Consider the following 17,232-nt stretch of genomic DNA (forward strand, 5'->3'; position numbering starts at 1 on the left):
GCCTGAAATCTAGGAGCCAGCTAAAAAAGTTAGGAGCCAGTTTTCTTTTTTTTTTAAACTAACAACCAAGCTTTATTTAATAAAACGGATACTAAATTTACACATAAATACAATTAGAACCCCACTCTCCTCTATAGCGCAATTGGATGGAAACACACTGTCTGTTTCCATCCAATGCCATCTGATCCGATCCACAGGATGGATAGAAAATAGAACCACCATCCGTCTGTTTTTGGCAGACAGGATCAGATGGCGGCAGATTACTGCTCCATAGAGGAGAATGAAGGGTCTGATCAGGTCTGCCTGAAAAACTGACATACGGACCTGATCAGACAGCCCGTGTGAAAGGGGCCTTCGGCTGTGGCATGGCAATGAGGAAAAAAAAAAAGATTATATATATATATATATATATATATATATATATATATATATATATATATATATATAAACATTTTACACGGTGTTAGGTGGAGGCAGCACTTTATAGAAGAAGATCACAGAGACTCTGCAACACAATTGATTTGTGTTTTTTTTTGGACACTTTTAAGCACTTTATAAGGACTGAATATTAGGATTAATAATCAACTTACCCACCCGTTATTTTAAGCACTGAGCACTTTATTGTCACCTTCACAATTTTGTGTTTTTAAACTTTCACTAATGTATTTTGTTAAGAGTTATTTATTTATATATATAAAGTCTGAAGACACTTATGCACTTTATATGTTAGATATTGAAGAGATCTTGGTATATATATATTTATTTAGAAACACATTTGTATATATTGTTAGCTGACACACGGATGTGGTTGAGCATTATCACAGTAATTGAACACATGTTTGGTTGGTGTTCTCTGATCAGTTATTAGACTAGGTGCGTTACTTCCCTGAAGCGCTGTACCCCCCCCCCCCAGTATCTAGGACCTGCCTGGTGTGTTCCTTGTTCTTCATGATGCTCTCTGCGCTTTAAAACGGACCTCTGAGACTATCACAGTGCAGGTGCATTTATACGGAGACTTGATTACACACAGGTAGATTCTATTTATCATCATTAGTCATTTAGGTCAACATTGGATCATTCAGAGATCCTCACTAAACTTCTGGAGAGAGTTTGCTGCACTGAAAGTAAAGGGGCTGAATAATTTTGCACGCCCAATTTTTCAGTTTTTTATTTGTTAACAAAGTTTGAAATATCCAATACATTTCATTCCACTTCATGATTGTGTCCCACTTGTTGATTCTTCACAAAAAATTACAGTTTTATGTCTTTGAAGCCTGAAATGTGGCAAAAGGTCGCACAGTTCAAGGGGGCCGAATACTTTCGCAAGGCACTGTGTGTATGTGTGTATATATATATATATATATATATATATATATATATATATATATATATATATATTATATAGTACTATAGAACTTTAACATTTATTCTTTATTGTAGTAATGAAATGTGTGCACAAATCATTTGATGAATGACTTGTATGGGCATATACATTTCTCCTTATTAACAAATACATTTATAGGGTATTTTTTTTTTTTTCAGTGCTGATGATTTGGCAAGTGACTTTAGTCTTCAGGGATTTCCTGTTCAGTCATTACATGGTGATAGAGAGCAGTGTGATAGGGAACAGGCTCTGGATGACTTCAAGAAGGGTAAGATGTGCAGTTTTTGAATATATTCTAATACAATTATAATAAAAGACAAAATGCTCTCATTCTCTATATCCTCCTGAACTAGGTGACAGATAGGATTAGTTCTTTAGTGCATCAGTTTGCCTCCCAGAGTCTAAAAAAAAAAAATTGACTACCGTCTACTACTATTGTGAGTTTGCATGACTGGTAGGAACACAATTCTTTATAGGTCTGCTGTGCTAAAATGATCAAATGGTCTCACTGAACACTGCAGAATATGTTGGCACTATGTAATAATCTGAATGTGTAGCTGAAAGGTAACACTCACCTTGAAGAGTAACTCTACTTTTGTTGAGAGAAAAAAAACAAAATCAACCCCCCCCCCCCCCCCCCAAGGTGATCTATGTACATTGCAAGGATTTTAACAAACTTTAGCTAAACTAAACTTTGTAGCAGAGCCCTACCTGTTTCTGTAATTAAGTGGTAGGTTTTACTATGTCCTTGGAAGTCTGTTCCCTGAATGGGAGTGTCTATGTTCAGTCAGCTGATGCACTTGCATTTTTCAAATGAGGAAAGTTGCAGTGTATGCATCCCTTCAGAAGTAAAGAACCCTTGGGGAGTATTTCGCCAAAAGTATAATTCCTACTGCAAAGTATTCCTAAAATGCTACTTGTATCTTAGTGTAGAATTTTGGTAAATTAGTGAGCCAATCACCAGGCCAAGCAGGAAATGTCATTATTGGGGACATTCAGTACATCCAACTGTGTATGGATTAGGGATCGACCGATTATGGGCAAAGCAGATAATCGGAGGGCTGATATTCACTTTTCCCAATATATTGGTATCGGCCCCGAAACTTGCCAATATTAGCGATATTGTCGTGACCTCATTGCATATGTTGCGCCACGTGCCTCCACGCACTGGGCCTAACTGTCGGGACTAGTCGGGAGTGTAACAGCCATACAGTCACCCACCCACAGGCACTGTACCAGCCACAGGTTAGGCCCTGTACCAGCCAGCCAAAGGCCCTGTACCAGCCAGCCACCCACCGACAGCCCCAGTGCCAGCCACCCACCCACCACAGGGTGCCAGTCACAGGCCCTGTACCAGCCAGCCACCCACAGCCCCTGTACCAGCCAGCCACCCACAGCCCCTGTGCCATCCAGCCTCCCACCACAGGGTGCCAACCACAGGCACTGTGCCAGCCACAGGCCCTGTACCAGCCAGTCACAGGCTCTGTACTAGCCAGCCAGCCACAGGCCCTGTACCACTGCCAGCCACCCACAGCCCCTGTGCCAGCCACCCACTACAGGGTGCCAGCCAGCCACCCACCACAGGGTGCCTGCCACCCACCCACCATAGGATGCCTGCCACTTCTCACCACAGGGTGCCAGCCAGACAGGTTGTTTTTTTTTTTTTTTTAACCCTATATTAAATTTTAGTAGTGTCTTTCAAATGTCAATGGAGATGGATGCAGATAGAAAAAGTGAAAGTGTGATCTGGGACTATTTCTCTTCTCCATCTCCAGGAAAAGCAGCAGTGTGCAACACGTGCACAAACAATGTAAGCATGGGATCAGCAATTGCAAAAACCCAAAATACATCAAATCTTTGGGCCCATCTAAGAATTCATCATGTTAAATTATATCATGCATCACAGAAAAAACACCATGAATCACAAGGTGAAATACCAGTATCCCAGGCAAAAATAACAGATATGTTTCAGAAAAAAGATAGGTGGCTAAATTCGGATGGAAAATCCCAACTGCTGGACAGAGTAATCAGAGATGATGGTCACTGATAACCAGCCATTTACAATGGTGTCTGACTCTGGATTTATGTCCATAATTGAGCCAAGGTACGCACTGAAGAGTGGCAAGTATTTTCAAACCGAAATGCTGGCAAAGATTCACCAAAAGGTCTTTGAGCATGTAATGGCTATGCTGAAACCAGAGAATGCTGGCAACTCACTCTCATTCACAACTGACTGCTGGTCAGGACAAACAGAGTCACTAAATGAGTCTTACATGCCACTTCATTGACAGCAGATGGAGAAGAAGGCATTTGGTGTTGACTACAAAAGTGATGCAAGGATCCCACACTAGGGAGTACATCAGATAAATGTTTCTAGGCATGCTTGAAGACTGGGGAATCACCAAAGACCAAGTGATGCTTGTGCTGCTAGACAGTGGAGCGAACATGATTAAAGGTATGAAAATTGTTGAAGTGTCAGACCTCAGTTGCATTACACTGTCACTATATATTCTGCTGCATATGGACTTGGAGGACATTCCTGTCCTACTGCAGATCAATGGGACATAGTAGCCAACATTATAGAGATGCTCATACCCATTGAGGAAGTGACACTAGGGGTGAGTCATTACGACTCATCTGTTTCCTCTGTGATCCCATGTGTGAGAGTCCTGAAGATGCTTCTTCAACAGAATGAAGGACCCAACACACGTGGCATCAAAGCATGTAGGCAGGCCATGAGGTACAGCCTCGCCAAAAGGTTTGAGAAGCACGAGGAGAATAAAACTATTGTGCTTGCATGTCTTTTGGACCCTCGATACAAGAACCATCCTTTCTCTTCTGATGATGTATTGGCCAAGGCAAAGCAATGGCTGACAGAAGATATTCAACAGAAGGTGCAGGAGGTTCCTCCTAACAAAAAGTCAAGGACAAGAGAAGGTTTCTGATGTTATAGAACAGGATGCAGGAGAAAAATATCCCAAAAGACAACGGACAGAAGATAAAATTAATTGTGGTCAAATAGATGCAATGTTCAGCATTTCATTGGGGCCTCATGCAGAGGATTCATCAGAATCGGCAATAATGAGCCTGGATGAGGAACTTCATCTTTATTTGAAGGAACCAGTAATTGACAGATGTGTTGATCCTCTTCAGTGGTGGAAAGAAAATGAGGTACGCTACAAAAGACTTCCTTCTCATGCTAGAAGATACCTTTCTGCTCCTTCTTCCTCAGTACCAAGTGAGCGTGTTTTTAGTGAAGTGGCAGCAATTTATGAAAAGAAAAGAATCAGTTTAACTGGGGAACATACTGAAATGTTATGCTTTCTGCACTATAATATTCTAATTAACTGGGAGTATTGGCCAAGACAAAACCATGGCTGACAGAAGATATTCAACAGGAGGTTTAAAGGTTCTTGCCGAAAAGAAGAGCAGGTTTCTTATCTGGAAGAGCAGGATGCTGCAATAAGAGAAAACTGTCCAAAAAGACAACGGACAGAAGAGAAACCTCATCGTGGTCGAATAGATGCCATGTTCAGTGTTTTATTGGGGCCTCATGCAGAGAATTCTTCTGAATCTGCAATATTGACACTGGATGATGAACTTCATCTCGATTTGAAGTAACCAGTAATTGACAGAAGAAGTGGTGATCCTCTTCAGTGGGGGAAAGATGAGGTAAGCTACAAAAGACTTGCTTCTCATGCTAGAAGATACCTTTCTGCTCCTCACTCCTTGGTACCAAATGTCTTTAGGGAAGTGGCAGCAATATATGAAAAAAACAGAAGCCGATTAACTGGTGAACATGCTGAAATATTATACTATAATAGTTTTCTACTTAACTGGGAGTTTTGAAAGTGAGTAGTACTAGTGTCCAGTCCACTGTCTTTTGCACTGCAGCTATAGATTTAATCATTGCAGACATTGAGTGCACTACTACAGCAGTTTGTTAATTGTTTTGGGAAGCCTTTAGTTATTTTCCTAGCAATTTATTTTTCACAGTTGTCTACAGTTGTCTACTCTTCTAGGACTCGTTCAGTCAAATGATGTGAAACTAATGTACCTGCAAGTGAAAGCTGTGCGGTTTTCCTATTGTTTTTCCTGAAGAGAAGGTGTGAAGAATGAACCTTTAGTGTTAAAGATGTTAATAAACAAACATTAACATGTTCTGTACCAGCTTTGTGTCCAAAAATTGTCTTTATTTTTCAAAACTTTAAATGTACAAAATATTGGCCGATACTTTGTGACCAAAATATTGGTATCGGCCCTGAAAAAACCATATCAGTCTATCCCTAGTATAGATTGTGTCCAGGTTGTCATATAGCAGGGGTTCCCAAACTTTTTTGGACCGAGACCCACTTCTGAATACAGTTATTTTTCGGGACCCACTTGCTTGTAATTGAATATAGTAACAGAATTTGTTGGCACTATATAAATGCAAAAAATAATAATAATAATAATGCATATTTTAGGGGGATGTTAAATTAAAAATATCAATTTACTACTTTTCAAAATTTATTGAATACACTTGCCAGATGTTCTAAGCGAGGGCTCCGAAACCTGTGGCATATAAGCGGAGTTGTAAGTAAACAGCACCATAGTATAAGGCAGGTAGAGGACAGAAATCAACCACCCCAGGACAGTGATCAGCAGGCTATATGGCACTCACCCTCCTTCCTCTCCCAGCGGTGAAGCCCCAGTTTGCCCTCTCCAGGGCCCAGCACACCTCAAGCCAGAGTCTCCATGATGAGGAGCTCTATGCTGGTTTTGGTGTCCTAGCTCTTCTCCTTCAGATCCTCTACTGGGGTCACAGATGCTGCCATGAACTCCTGACACCGCCGGGCCACCTGGTCCTCCTATGGCACCGAGGCTGCTATCTCTGCCCGCTATAGCCAGTCTAGCCACCACCGCTGCTGCCAGCAGGACTGAGGAGCTGGCTCTGCACCCCATGAACATATCCTACATAACAGCCCACATACGTACCTACTGATGCAAGTATCCTCCTCGTGGGAAATGCAGACCAGTCTCCGTAAACTGCATGGGCGAGGTCCTGAATCCATTGCAATTTGACTGCTCTGGCTCTCTGTAAATTACGCGGGCTCGCACAGCATAATTTAAGTGGGCCCAATCTCAGTGATTTCCGGCTCAGCGCGACCCACTCAAACGCAGCTCGCGACCCACCAGTGGGTCCCGACCCACAGTTTGGGAACTCCTGTCATATAGCATTCAATTTTACTGAAAATTACAGTGGCTGCAGATTGAAAAGCAAAGGTAGTGTTTAATAACATTAAATTACAATGTCGCTTGTGTAGCAGTTGTATTTGCCATATTTCATGTCTTTGTTTCTTTTTTTTTCTTTTTCACCAAAGTTACTCTTTAATAAGGCGTTCGCATTTTTATCCTTTTTTGTTAGGTGCCGTGAGAATTTTAGTAGCTACTGATTTAGCTTCCCGTGGGCTAGATGTGCAGGACATTACCCATGTTTTAAACTTTGATTTTCCTCGTAACATTGAAGAATATGTTCACAGAGTTGGTCGTACCGGGAGAGCTGGGTTAGTAGATATTTGATAGTCATATTGGCATAAACAGTCTTCTTGCGTCTTATCATTTGCCATGCCTAAATGTGTGATTTCTTGATTCCAGACGCTCAGGTGAATCAATTACCTTGGTAACAAGAAAAGATTGGAGAGTTGCAGGAGAACTTATTAGCATATTGGAACGTGCAAACCAAGTAAGAGAATGTAGTGGGTATTAGCTGAGCTTTAGTCTGAGGTGACACTAATTTTTCTAGAGCAACCAGATCAATCTTGCTGGGCTATGAGCGGTAAGGAGCAACAATTCACATGCTTTCTATGTGTGTATGAGGTGGCAGTGCATGCACCATCACAATGGGAGGATCTGGCATATTTCTAAAATGTAATGACACATTTTATTTGTGCCTAATAAGCTGGTTTCCACTACAACTAGTAGCTGCCATAATGAAGCTATGCATGTGAGTGTACAAAACTTTTTTTATTAATTTGTTGTTAAGGTCCAGTTCATACTGAGGCTGTTGATGTGATAAGACCTTGAGAAAGTATTTGTTACTAAACCCAGGACCCTGCATTCACTATATCTAGTCTCCCACAGTAAACAGAACATGGAAATGCAATTACTTTAGTAAATATAAACGGATAACTTTTTTTTTTTTTTTTCTCAGCTGTATATAGCCGTTTGAGCAATTTTGTAACTTGTATCTATGTGTGCTTGTAGGAGAAGTTTTCATTTCTCCCACAATTGTCCTATCAGTCTTCAAGACCCCTAATCATCTGTCTGGACAGTGCTGATTGGCCCTGTGCTGATCACATGTACCCTCCCAAGAAAAAAATAGCAATACAAACTTTGCAGCCTCACTCCATAGACTGTATATATTAGGTAATTTTTTTTGGAGTCTGTGAAAGGAGGAGATGTGCCGGGCGCCCGCGTTCGGCACATCGCAGATCTGACAGACAGATTGTTGTGTGGGGCTGGGGATGACCCAGCGGTCATGGTGCATGTGGGCACTAATGACAAAGTAAAAGGTAGGTGGAGGATCCTTAAGAACGATTTCAGGGACTTAGGTACTAGATTGAGGAAAAGGACCTCCAAGGTGGTTTTCTCTGAAATACTGCCTGTACCTCGAGCCACAGAAGAGAGGCAGGAGGAGATTAGGGAACTTAACAAGTGGCTGAGGAACTGGTGTAGGAAGGAGGGGTTTGGGTTCCTGGAGAACTGGGCTGACTTCTCAGTCGGCTACCAGCTCTTTAGTAAGGATGGGCTGCACCTTAATGGGGACGGTACAGCTCTTTTGGGGAGAAAGATAGCCACCAAGTTGGAGGGGCTTTTAAACTAGGAGACTGGGGGGGGGGCTCAGAAGTAGAATCAGTCAGGAGGGAGCAAAGGACTGAAGGCAGTTGTAGGGTCAGCAGCGACAGTAGGTCCACAACGTCAATTGACGGGTCTGTGCGGGAAAACCACAGACCAAACAGAAATAAACATAACGGCCAATCACGTTTAACTTCCGTAAAACTAAGAGGGGTATATGCTAATGCCAGGAGCCTAGCTAATAAAATGGATGAGTTGGAAATGTTAGTACATGAGGATGACATAGACCGTGTGGGAATAACAGAGACTTGGTTCGACCCCTCACATGACTGGCTGGCCAATATCCAAGGGTATTCGGTGTACCGGAAGGACAGGGTAGGAAAAAGAGGGGGAGGGGTATGTCTCTATGTCAAGAACAATATAAAGGTGATAGAAAAGAGTGACATTATGGATGGGATGAGCATGGATTTAGAATCTGTGTGGGTTGAACTTGATAGGGAAGAAGATAAGGGAAAAGTAGTAGTTGTGGGGGTTTGCTATAGGCCACCTAACCAAGGGGAGGAGGTAGAGCTGGAATTTTTAGCACTAATGGGTAAAGTGGCAAAACTGGGATCAGTCATCATATTGGGGGACTTCAATTATCCCGACATTGACTGGGAAGAAGGGACTGCACACTCACAGAAGGCCCGTCTATTCACGGAAACCTTACAGGACAATTACATGTCACAGTTGGTGGATTCCCCTACCAGAGAAAACGCAGTCCTGGATCTATTGATCACTAATGACCCAGACATAATCTCTGAGGTAGGAGTCCAGGACAACCTGGGCTCTAGCGATCACAAGATGATCGCATTTAGTATAAATAACAATATAACAAGGCAAGTGGGGAACATAAGAACCCTAAACTTCAGAAGGGCAAACTTTCCAAAACTGTACTCATTGATGGAAAGGGTAAACTGGGACCAAACCCTGGGCTCACTGACCACAGAGGAAAAATTGGAATGCTTTAGGAACATATTAAGCAAATGCATCTTGCAGTGCATTCCTAAGGGAAATAAATTTAGAAGAGACAAAGCCAAACCTGGCTGGCTAAACCGTAGCGTTAAACTTATTATTGGAAAAAAATTGGCCTTCAAGAAATATAAATCAGAGGGCACAGTATCGGCCTTCCAGCAATACAAGGAGGCAAATAAGAAAAGTAAACAAGAAATCAAGATGGCTAAAATCAACTTTGAGAGACAAATAGCGGAGGATAGTAAAATAAACCCAAAGAAATTCTTTAAATATATCAACAGCAAAAAACTAGGGCAGAGCATATTGCACACATAATTAACGATGATGGGAGGATGGTTACAGAGGACACTGAAAAAGCAATCGTGCTGAATGCTTTTTTCTCGTCAGTCTTTACGCAGGAAAAGGAGGGGTACACTGACCATGACTGTATGGTTAGTAGTAATACACAGGACTTGCCACTATGGCTAACAGAGGGTGAAATCAGGGAAAGACTGGATAAACTTAACACAAACAAATCACCAGGTCCGGATGGCGTACATCCGAGAGTACTCAAGGAACTCAGTAAGGTTATATCTAGACCACTGTTCCTGATCTTTGCTGACAGTATTAGGACAGGAGATGTACCAGGGGATTGGAGGAAGGCTAACGCGATTCCGATATTCAAAAAGGGCCAGAGGCATATCCCGGGAAATTATAGGCCTGTCAGTTTGACATCAATAATATGTAAACTTTTGGAGGGGATGATAAGGGACTATATCGTAGAATATGCTAAAGACAACAACATCATCAGCAGTAACTAGCACGGGTTTACAAATGGGCGTTCTTGTCAAACCAATCTCCTAGCATTCTACGAGGAGGTGAGCTGTGAGCTAGATAGGGGCAGACCAGTGGATGTGGTGTACTTGGATTTCGCTAAGGCGTTTGATACAGTTCCCCACAAGCGCTTAATTTATAAAATAAGGTCTGCAGGTATCGACAGCAGGGTTTGCTCTTGGATACGGAACTGGCTAAAAGGCCGTGTCCAAAGGGTGGTAATAAACAGCGCATACTCAGACTGGTCGAAGGTAGTAAGCGGGGTGCCCCGGGGCTCAGTCCTGGGACAAACCTTGTTCAATTTATTCATAAACAGCATTGAGGACGGGATCAGTAGTTCGTTATCAATTTTTGCAGATGACACAAAATTGGCCAGGGCAATAACTGCACAGCATGAAGCAGATATCCTACAGAATGACCTGGACAAAATTACAGAGTGGGCAACGACATGGCAAATGAGGTTTAACGTGGAGAAGTGTAAGGTTTTGCACTTGGGGACTAAAAACATAAAAACACAATACACGTTAGGAGGGGAACCCTTGGGGGAATCAAAAATGGAGAAAGATCTGGGAGTCTTGGTTGATGATAGATTAGGCAACAGCATGCAATGTCAAGCGGCAGCTTCCAAAGCCAACAGAATATTAGCATGCATAAAAAAAAAGGGATTTATTCCAGAGATAAGACTATAATCCTTCCACTTTATAAAACTCTGGTCCGACCGCATCTGGAGTATTCTGTCCAGTTCTGGTCGCCAGTCCTCAGGAGGGATGTGTTTGGAGCTGGAGAGAGTCCAGAGAAGGGCAACTAAACTGATTAGGGGGTTGGAGGACCTTAACTATGAAGAGCGGCTGCAATCGCTCGATTTATTTTCCCTGGAGAAGAGACGTCTGAGAGGGGACATGATAGCAATTTATAAATATCTTAATGGGGATCTCAGCTTAGAAAAAAAGCTGTTCATTCGAAGGAATTGCATGAGGACTCGAGGACATACAATGCGATTAGAGGAGAAGCGTTTTAACCTCAGGCAACAAGGAGGGTTCTTTACTATTAGGGCTACAAGATTGTGGAATTGTCTACCACAAGAGGTGGTTTCTGCGGGTAGTATGGAGACTTTCAAAAGACTCTTAGACTTACATCTCAAGGATCAGGACATTAAGGGCTATGTTAGATGATTACAGCCACACACACCTACACAGGTTGAACTGGATGGACTATTATCTTTATTCAACCTCACCTACTATGTAACTATGAGATGATCAGAGAAGACACGATTGAACAGCCTTTTTACACAGTGCAGAGGATTAACCCCTTAGGTTCCACACAAAGGTAAATAACAAGCATTCTTTACTGCATATACAGAGTGGTTTTACTGTTGTGGGCTTAGTAACACTTACTCATTCACCTAGGGTGGCATATTTATTGTTAAAATATATATATATATATATATGTGGGCATCTCCCTGCTCCCTGGGGTGACCTTGAGTTAGATCCTCTTATCGCCGGCTCCTGGAGACTGGCTGTACACTCTTCCTCCTGTCCTACTCTTTCCCCTTTTCTCCTTCCTTTCCTCTTCCTTCTCTTTTCCTCTGCTCCTTAGCGATTTTCTGGGCCTCATGGCCTCTTTGAGTTCACGAGAGGTTACAGTTTTCAATATAGTTGCTTTTGCCATAGGAGATGGCGCTCCTGCATCTTTTCGGAATGAGGGTGGTGTGTGCAGCCTTTTTTCCTACCAATAATATCTTCCTGATTTGCACACACATGTCTTTCATCTGGGCAGTGAGCTGGAGGGTAGATTCGCAGTACTAGACTTCACAGTACCACTGTTATTTGCATTGTTTTCTAACACTGTCCGCATCTAGCTCCTTGTTGTTGACGTTGCTCCGTCACTCAAGCCGCTATCATATGTTCATTCTGATGTTAACCGATTGTCCATCTTGTTTTGTTCTTATTGAGCTGTCTCCTAGTCTTGTTAATCTCTCAACAATTTTGATGTACTTTAATGCAATGTTCACTTATTTTCTTGAATAAAAATTTATTGAAAGTAAAAACATATATATATATATATATATTTCAATATCCCCCCCTCCACAGACCACGTTACCCACCACAACACATTTGTGAGGAAGAGACCCTTGTCCTCTCAACATTGGCATAAGCTGCTTTGGGCTGTCATTTAGAATCTGTATACAAGCCTACATGTGTGATGTCAATATCATGTGACATGACCAACTCAGCTCATACAGGAAATTATCTTTCCAGCAAAAGAGACCAAACTGAGTAAGTGCAGCCAGACTACTGTGTCTTATCTGGACCTGTCCAGAGTGACGTTGCAGGAAGGGGAGGATCTGTGCATACAGGATCAAATCCTTTTTACACAATGCAGCGGATTAATCACAAGTTCCACAGTGACAAGCATGCTATTCTGCGTATACAGACAGATTTTACTGTTTTGGGTTTAGTAACACTTTGAACTAATGGTTATCTTTGTACTGCCTAGTGGTGCTGTCCATTAAGGGCAGAACTTCCGAAACTTTTAGTCTGTACCCCATCTAATATTTTGGCCTTTGACACCATGTTCTTTTTAGTAGCTGATTTTGTGTTTACCACGTTTAATGTACTCCTGTGTTTGGAGCTTTTGCCTTTTTTATGTGAATATTTAATTCCATACCTCAGTATTTCAGAAAAGCAATGCTGCCTATTATTCTATTTTAGTCTGATTAAAAGTAAATACCTCATTGAAGGCAGTTTCTGCTTTTAGTCTCTCTCCACCCCACCTTTTGAAATAGAGTGTACCTTTTTTTTATTATTATTTTGTCAATGTCGTTCTTACAGAGAGGGTACAGAATTTTAGATAAGGTGAGGGAGAAGTTACATAGTAGAATAAAACTAGAGTGAAGTTACTGTGCATTACTGATGCCTGAAGTGTGGTTAAGGAGCGATTTTGTTCTCCTTGCTCTTACTGTCATTGCACTGTCATTTTAGGAAGTTCCAGAAGAGCTACTTGAAATGGCAGAGAGGTATGAGCACTATAAGAAGAAGAAAGAAAGTGAGAGAGACATGGTGCCCCGTAAAGGACGATGGCGAGACAACTAATCTAGGTAATATTTCTATTCTGTTTTCATTGAAGATAAATTTTACTTTTAATTCAACCAAAAAATTTGCTCCAACAATAACATCCCCCAGTAAACTAAATACAGTAACACCCACGAATTATACACAATAGTATTGATGCAAATGCATCCAAAGCAATCAATATTGTAGAAGTGTGATAAGTGTCAAATGAATAATAATTATAATGGCACGTGCTGAAAATATATACAGCCATTTTCGGTTCCAGCGTGAGAAGTGACAACACAGTGAATAAAAGCAGCACACTTCACACAGTAAAACACTCAGGCACATTTAACCCCCATATATCCCCTCTCCTAGTTAACCATTTCACTCCCCTGCCACAGGATCAGAACAGTGTGCAGAATTTTTGTCGATCATTGTATTAGTGTCACTGGTGGTGGCAGTGAACTTCAATACAGGATAGCATCAGTTTGTCCGCCACATGTTCCCTAATAAATTTTAACCCCCTGATCTCTAACCCCCCCCCCCCCCCCCCAAGGTTAACCCTTTCACTCCTCTGTCAGTGTCGTAAGTACAGTGTACAGATTTTTTTTTTTCTGATCACTGTATTAGTGTCACAGGTGACGCCAAATAGCGTCAGTTTGCCTGCAACATGCGCACGAATACATTTTAACCCTTTGATTGCCGGACACACACACACACACACTAAACCTCAATTACTAGTATAGTGTCTGAACAGATCTATCTCTTTGATCCGATAAGAACTATACTAGTGCCCCCAAAAATGCAGCGTTAGCACAATCCGCTCTGACACCTGCATTTAGCCCCTTTGCAGCCACTCCCAACCCCCTCCCAAAAAAGTGCAGTATCAGTAGATCACTGTCGCATATGATGCACAGTACACAAAACTGCAGCGTTAGCAAGATCTGGCCTGTTCTTTACTAGCACTAGTAGGTACATTTTCCTCTTACGTGGGGTTTCGCACTGGATAATCTAGATCCTTATGGTCTCCCAGCCTGGCCAACGAGCGTGAGCAGGTTGTGGTCCACCCAGGTCTCGCCACAACAGAGCCCCGACGGTTGGGGACGAGCCTACGAGCAGCAGATGCTTCGCCGGGATGCATCAACCTGGAACGCCCTGAGTTGCAGCGTACCCCTTTCTGGCTGGCAGCACCCCCACTCAGGGTGGGAGGCGTGCTGTTTTGGAGCGGAGCCCCTCGGTCCATGGTATGGTGAATGATGCAACGCCCCTTGTCCCTGGGACAGATTGCTGTGGGGTGATGTGGGCCCACTCCTGGGGATAGCAGAGCTGTATCCCTCTGAAAGATCCCCCCAGTCTATTCAGGACAGGTCTTGTCCTCACTGCTCCCGCTGGGGGTGCTGTAGTGGCGTCTAATGCCTGGGGGGGGTGTGAAAGATGTTACTTTGTCCTGGTTGGTCCCCTGTAGTTGATCCCCGCGGTGGCCTCATTCCCTGGGTTCCTGAACGCTGGTGCCGTTTTAGGGCCGCCATTTTGGGTGTGGGCATCAGGCTTCATCAGTTTAAGGGCAGCAGCCATTTTGTGTTTGGCGCCGTTTTCGGGTCCAATTCTGGACCTCAAGTCACTAAACCGCTTTGTGCGGGTGCAGAAGTTCCAGATGGAGTCCGTCCAGTCGGTGGTGGCGTCTTTAAATCAAGGAGATTTTCTGGCCTCCATTGATTTTTAAGGATGCGTATCTGCACATCCCTATTTACGAGGGCCATCAGCGGTTTCTCCGTTTTGCTGTGGCGGAGGAGCATTTTCAATTTGTGGCATTACCCTTTGGTCTAGCTTCCGCTCCCAGGGACTTCACCAAGGTTTTGGCCCCGGTGCTGGCTCTGCTGCGCAAGAGGGGGATTGCGATCCTCAGTTATCTGGAATGATCTCCTATTAAGGGCAAGCTTGTGTGCCACTTTGTCGGGCGATCTGACCATCACGGTTCAGACGCTCCAGGAGTTCGGGTGGACCATCATGACCAGATAATTCAGACGTACTGACGGGATCAGTGCAGACTTCTGGAAGTTGGTCTCGGACTCCGCTCAAGCAACGGTTTTTCTCCCAGAGAAAAACTTCAGACTTTGCAGGGCGAGATCAGGGTTCTTATGGACTACAGTCTATACTCCCTGCGGACCTGCATGAGGTCCCTGGGGCTGATGGTGGCGGCCTTCGATGCCGTCCCGTTTGCCCAGTTTCACACAAGGCCTCTACAAGCGGAGATCCTTGCCAAATGGAACAAGGATCCGCGGTCTTTAGACAGGATATGTCTAAGCCGTCTCACGAGGTCAGAGCTGGCGTGGTTGATTCGGTCGCCTGCTCTGTGCCAAGGCAAGTCTTTCCTGCCACTGTTGTGAACAGTGGTCACCACGGATGCCAGCCTGACGGGCTGGGTTGGGGTGTTGGACACGCTTTATGCCCAAGGTCTGTGGTCGATGGTGGAAAAATCCTTACCGATCAATGTTCTGGAACTCAGGGCGCTCAAACTCTGCCTGCTCCATTGGATGTCTAGGCTCCACCGTCTCCTGGTTTGGGTGCAATCAGACAATGACACGGCTGTGGCTTACATCAATCACCAAGGGGGCACCAGGAGTGCCCGGGCGGCCACGGTGGTGGCCGAGATTCTGACCTAGGCCGAGGCGCATGTTCCAGCTCTCTCCGCTGTTCACATTCCAGGGGTGGAGAACTGGCAGGCAGACTACCTGAGTCGTCAGTCCCTGGATCAGGGGGTGTTCTGTCTCCTGTGTTCCTGGTGAGGAACTCCGGAGGTGGACCTGTTTGCATCTCGCCTAAACAAAAAGGTGGAGAGGTTTGTAGCCAGGGCTCGAGATCCTCTGGCAGACGCCACAGACACGGTGGCGCCTTGGAGCCAATATCGGCTGATTTATGCCTTTCCTCTGATACAACTGTTGTCCAGGTTCCTCCGCAGGTTGGCAGCGGAGCAGATGCAGGTGATTCTGGTGACCCCAGACTGGCCTCGCCGGTCTTGGTACGCAGACCTAGTAAAGATGGTCGTCGAGCCTCCCTGGCGGCTGCCTCTGAGAGAAGATCTGCTGTCTCAAGGGCCGATCTTTCATCCTGCTTTACGGTTGCTGGCTTTAACTGCGTAGCTGTTGAAGGCCAGGTGCTGAGGGACAGAGGTCTCTCTGGTTCTGTGATTCCTAACTTGCTGAGAGCTAGGAAGGCGACTTCCAGGAATATTCATCATCGTACTAGTCACAAGGGTTGCATCCTCGCTCTTTTTCAGTGACGAGGATCCTAGCCTTCTTGCAGAAAGGCGTGGAGCAACGTTTGGCTTTGGGCACGATTAAAGGTCAGGTGTCGGCCTTAGCCATTTACTTTCAATGTCCCTTGGCGACTAACTCTTTGCTTTGCACCTTTATTCAAGGGGTCATCTGGCTCCTCAGAGGAGGTGATCTTTACCTCTGTGGGATCTGACTTTGGTTTTGTCCATTCTGCAATGACCTCCCTTTGAGAATAACAGAGATATCTCTCTGCCTTTGTTGTCTCAGAAAGTTGCTTTTCTATTGGTTATCACCTCTGCTCGTAGGGTGTCTGAGTTGGCGGCTCTGTCTTGCCGTTCGCCTTATCTGGTCATTCGTAGGGATACGTTTGTTCTGTGACCTAACCAATCCTTTCTCCCGAAGGTGGTGTCAGCTTTCCACCTCAATGAGGACATTGTTTTGCCTTCACTCTATGCGAAGCCCAAGCATCCCAAAGAATTTGCCTTGCATTTGCTGGATGTGGTTCGGTCGATCAGAGTTTACCTGTCGGCCACGGACTCCTTTTGGTCATCTGATTCCCTGTTTGTCCTTCCTGAGGGATCTCGTATGGGTTCGGCTGCAACCATTTCAAAATGGATCAAACAGACTATTGTTCAGGCCTATTCATTGAAGGGTAAGGTTCCTCCTTTCCCTGTGAGGGTGCATTCTACTAGAGCGCTGAGTGCCTCTTGGGCTTTTCGCCATCAGGCTTCAGTGGCTCAGGTGTGTAAGGCGGCGATCTGGTCGTCCGTACACACTTTTACAAAATTCTACAAGACTGATTTGATGGCATCCTCGGATGCTTCCTTTGGCGGCAAGGTTTTGCAGTCTGCTGTTT

The 17,232-nt window shown here is 44.1% G+C and overlaps 1 protein-coding gene across 1 annotated transcript in view; it reads left to right on the top strand.

Annotated features, from left to right (window-relative positions):
- DDX43 (DEAD-box helicase 43) overlaps positions 1-13,140 on the top strand; it is a gene marked incomplete at both ends in the record, with an annotated part of 462,922 nt that extends 449,782 nt beyond the window's left edge. The window contains 4 exon segments of the mRNA XM_082249917.1: positions 1,543-1,652; positions 6,792-6,930; positions 7,022-7,109; positions 13,030-13,140. Coding sequence (XP_082106043.1) covers positions 1,543-1,652; positions 6,792-6,930; positions 7,022-7,109; positions 13,030-13,140 — 448 coding nt within the window.
- Between the last annotated feature and the right edge of the window lie 4,092 nt (positions 13,141-17,232).

This window comes from Pelophylax lessonae (genome assembly GCF_965119305.1).
Source record: "Pelophylax lessonae genome assembly, chromosome: 3".
NCBI lineage: Eukaryota > Metazoa > Chordata > Amphibia > Anura > Ranidae > Pelophylax > Pelophylax lessonae.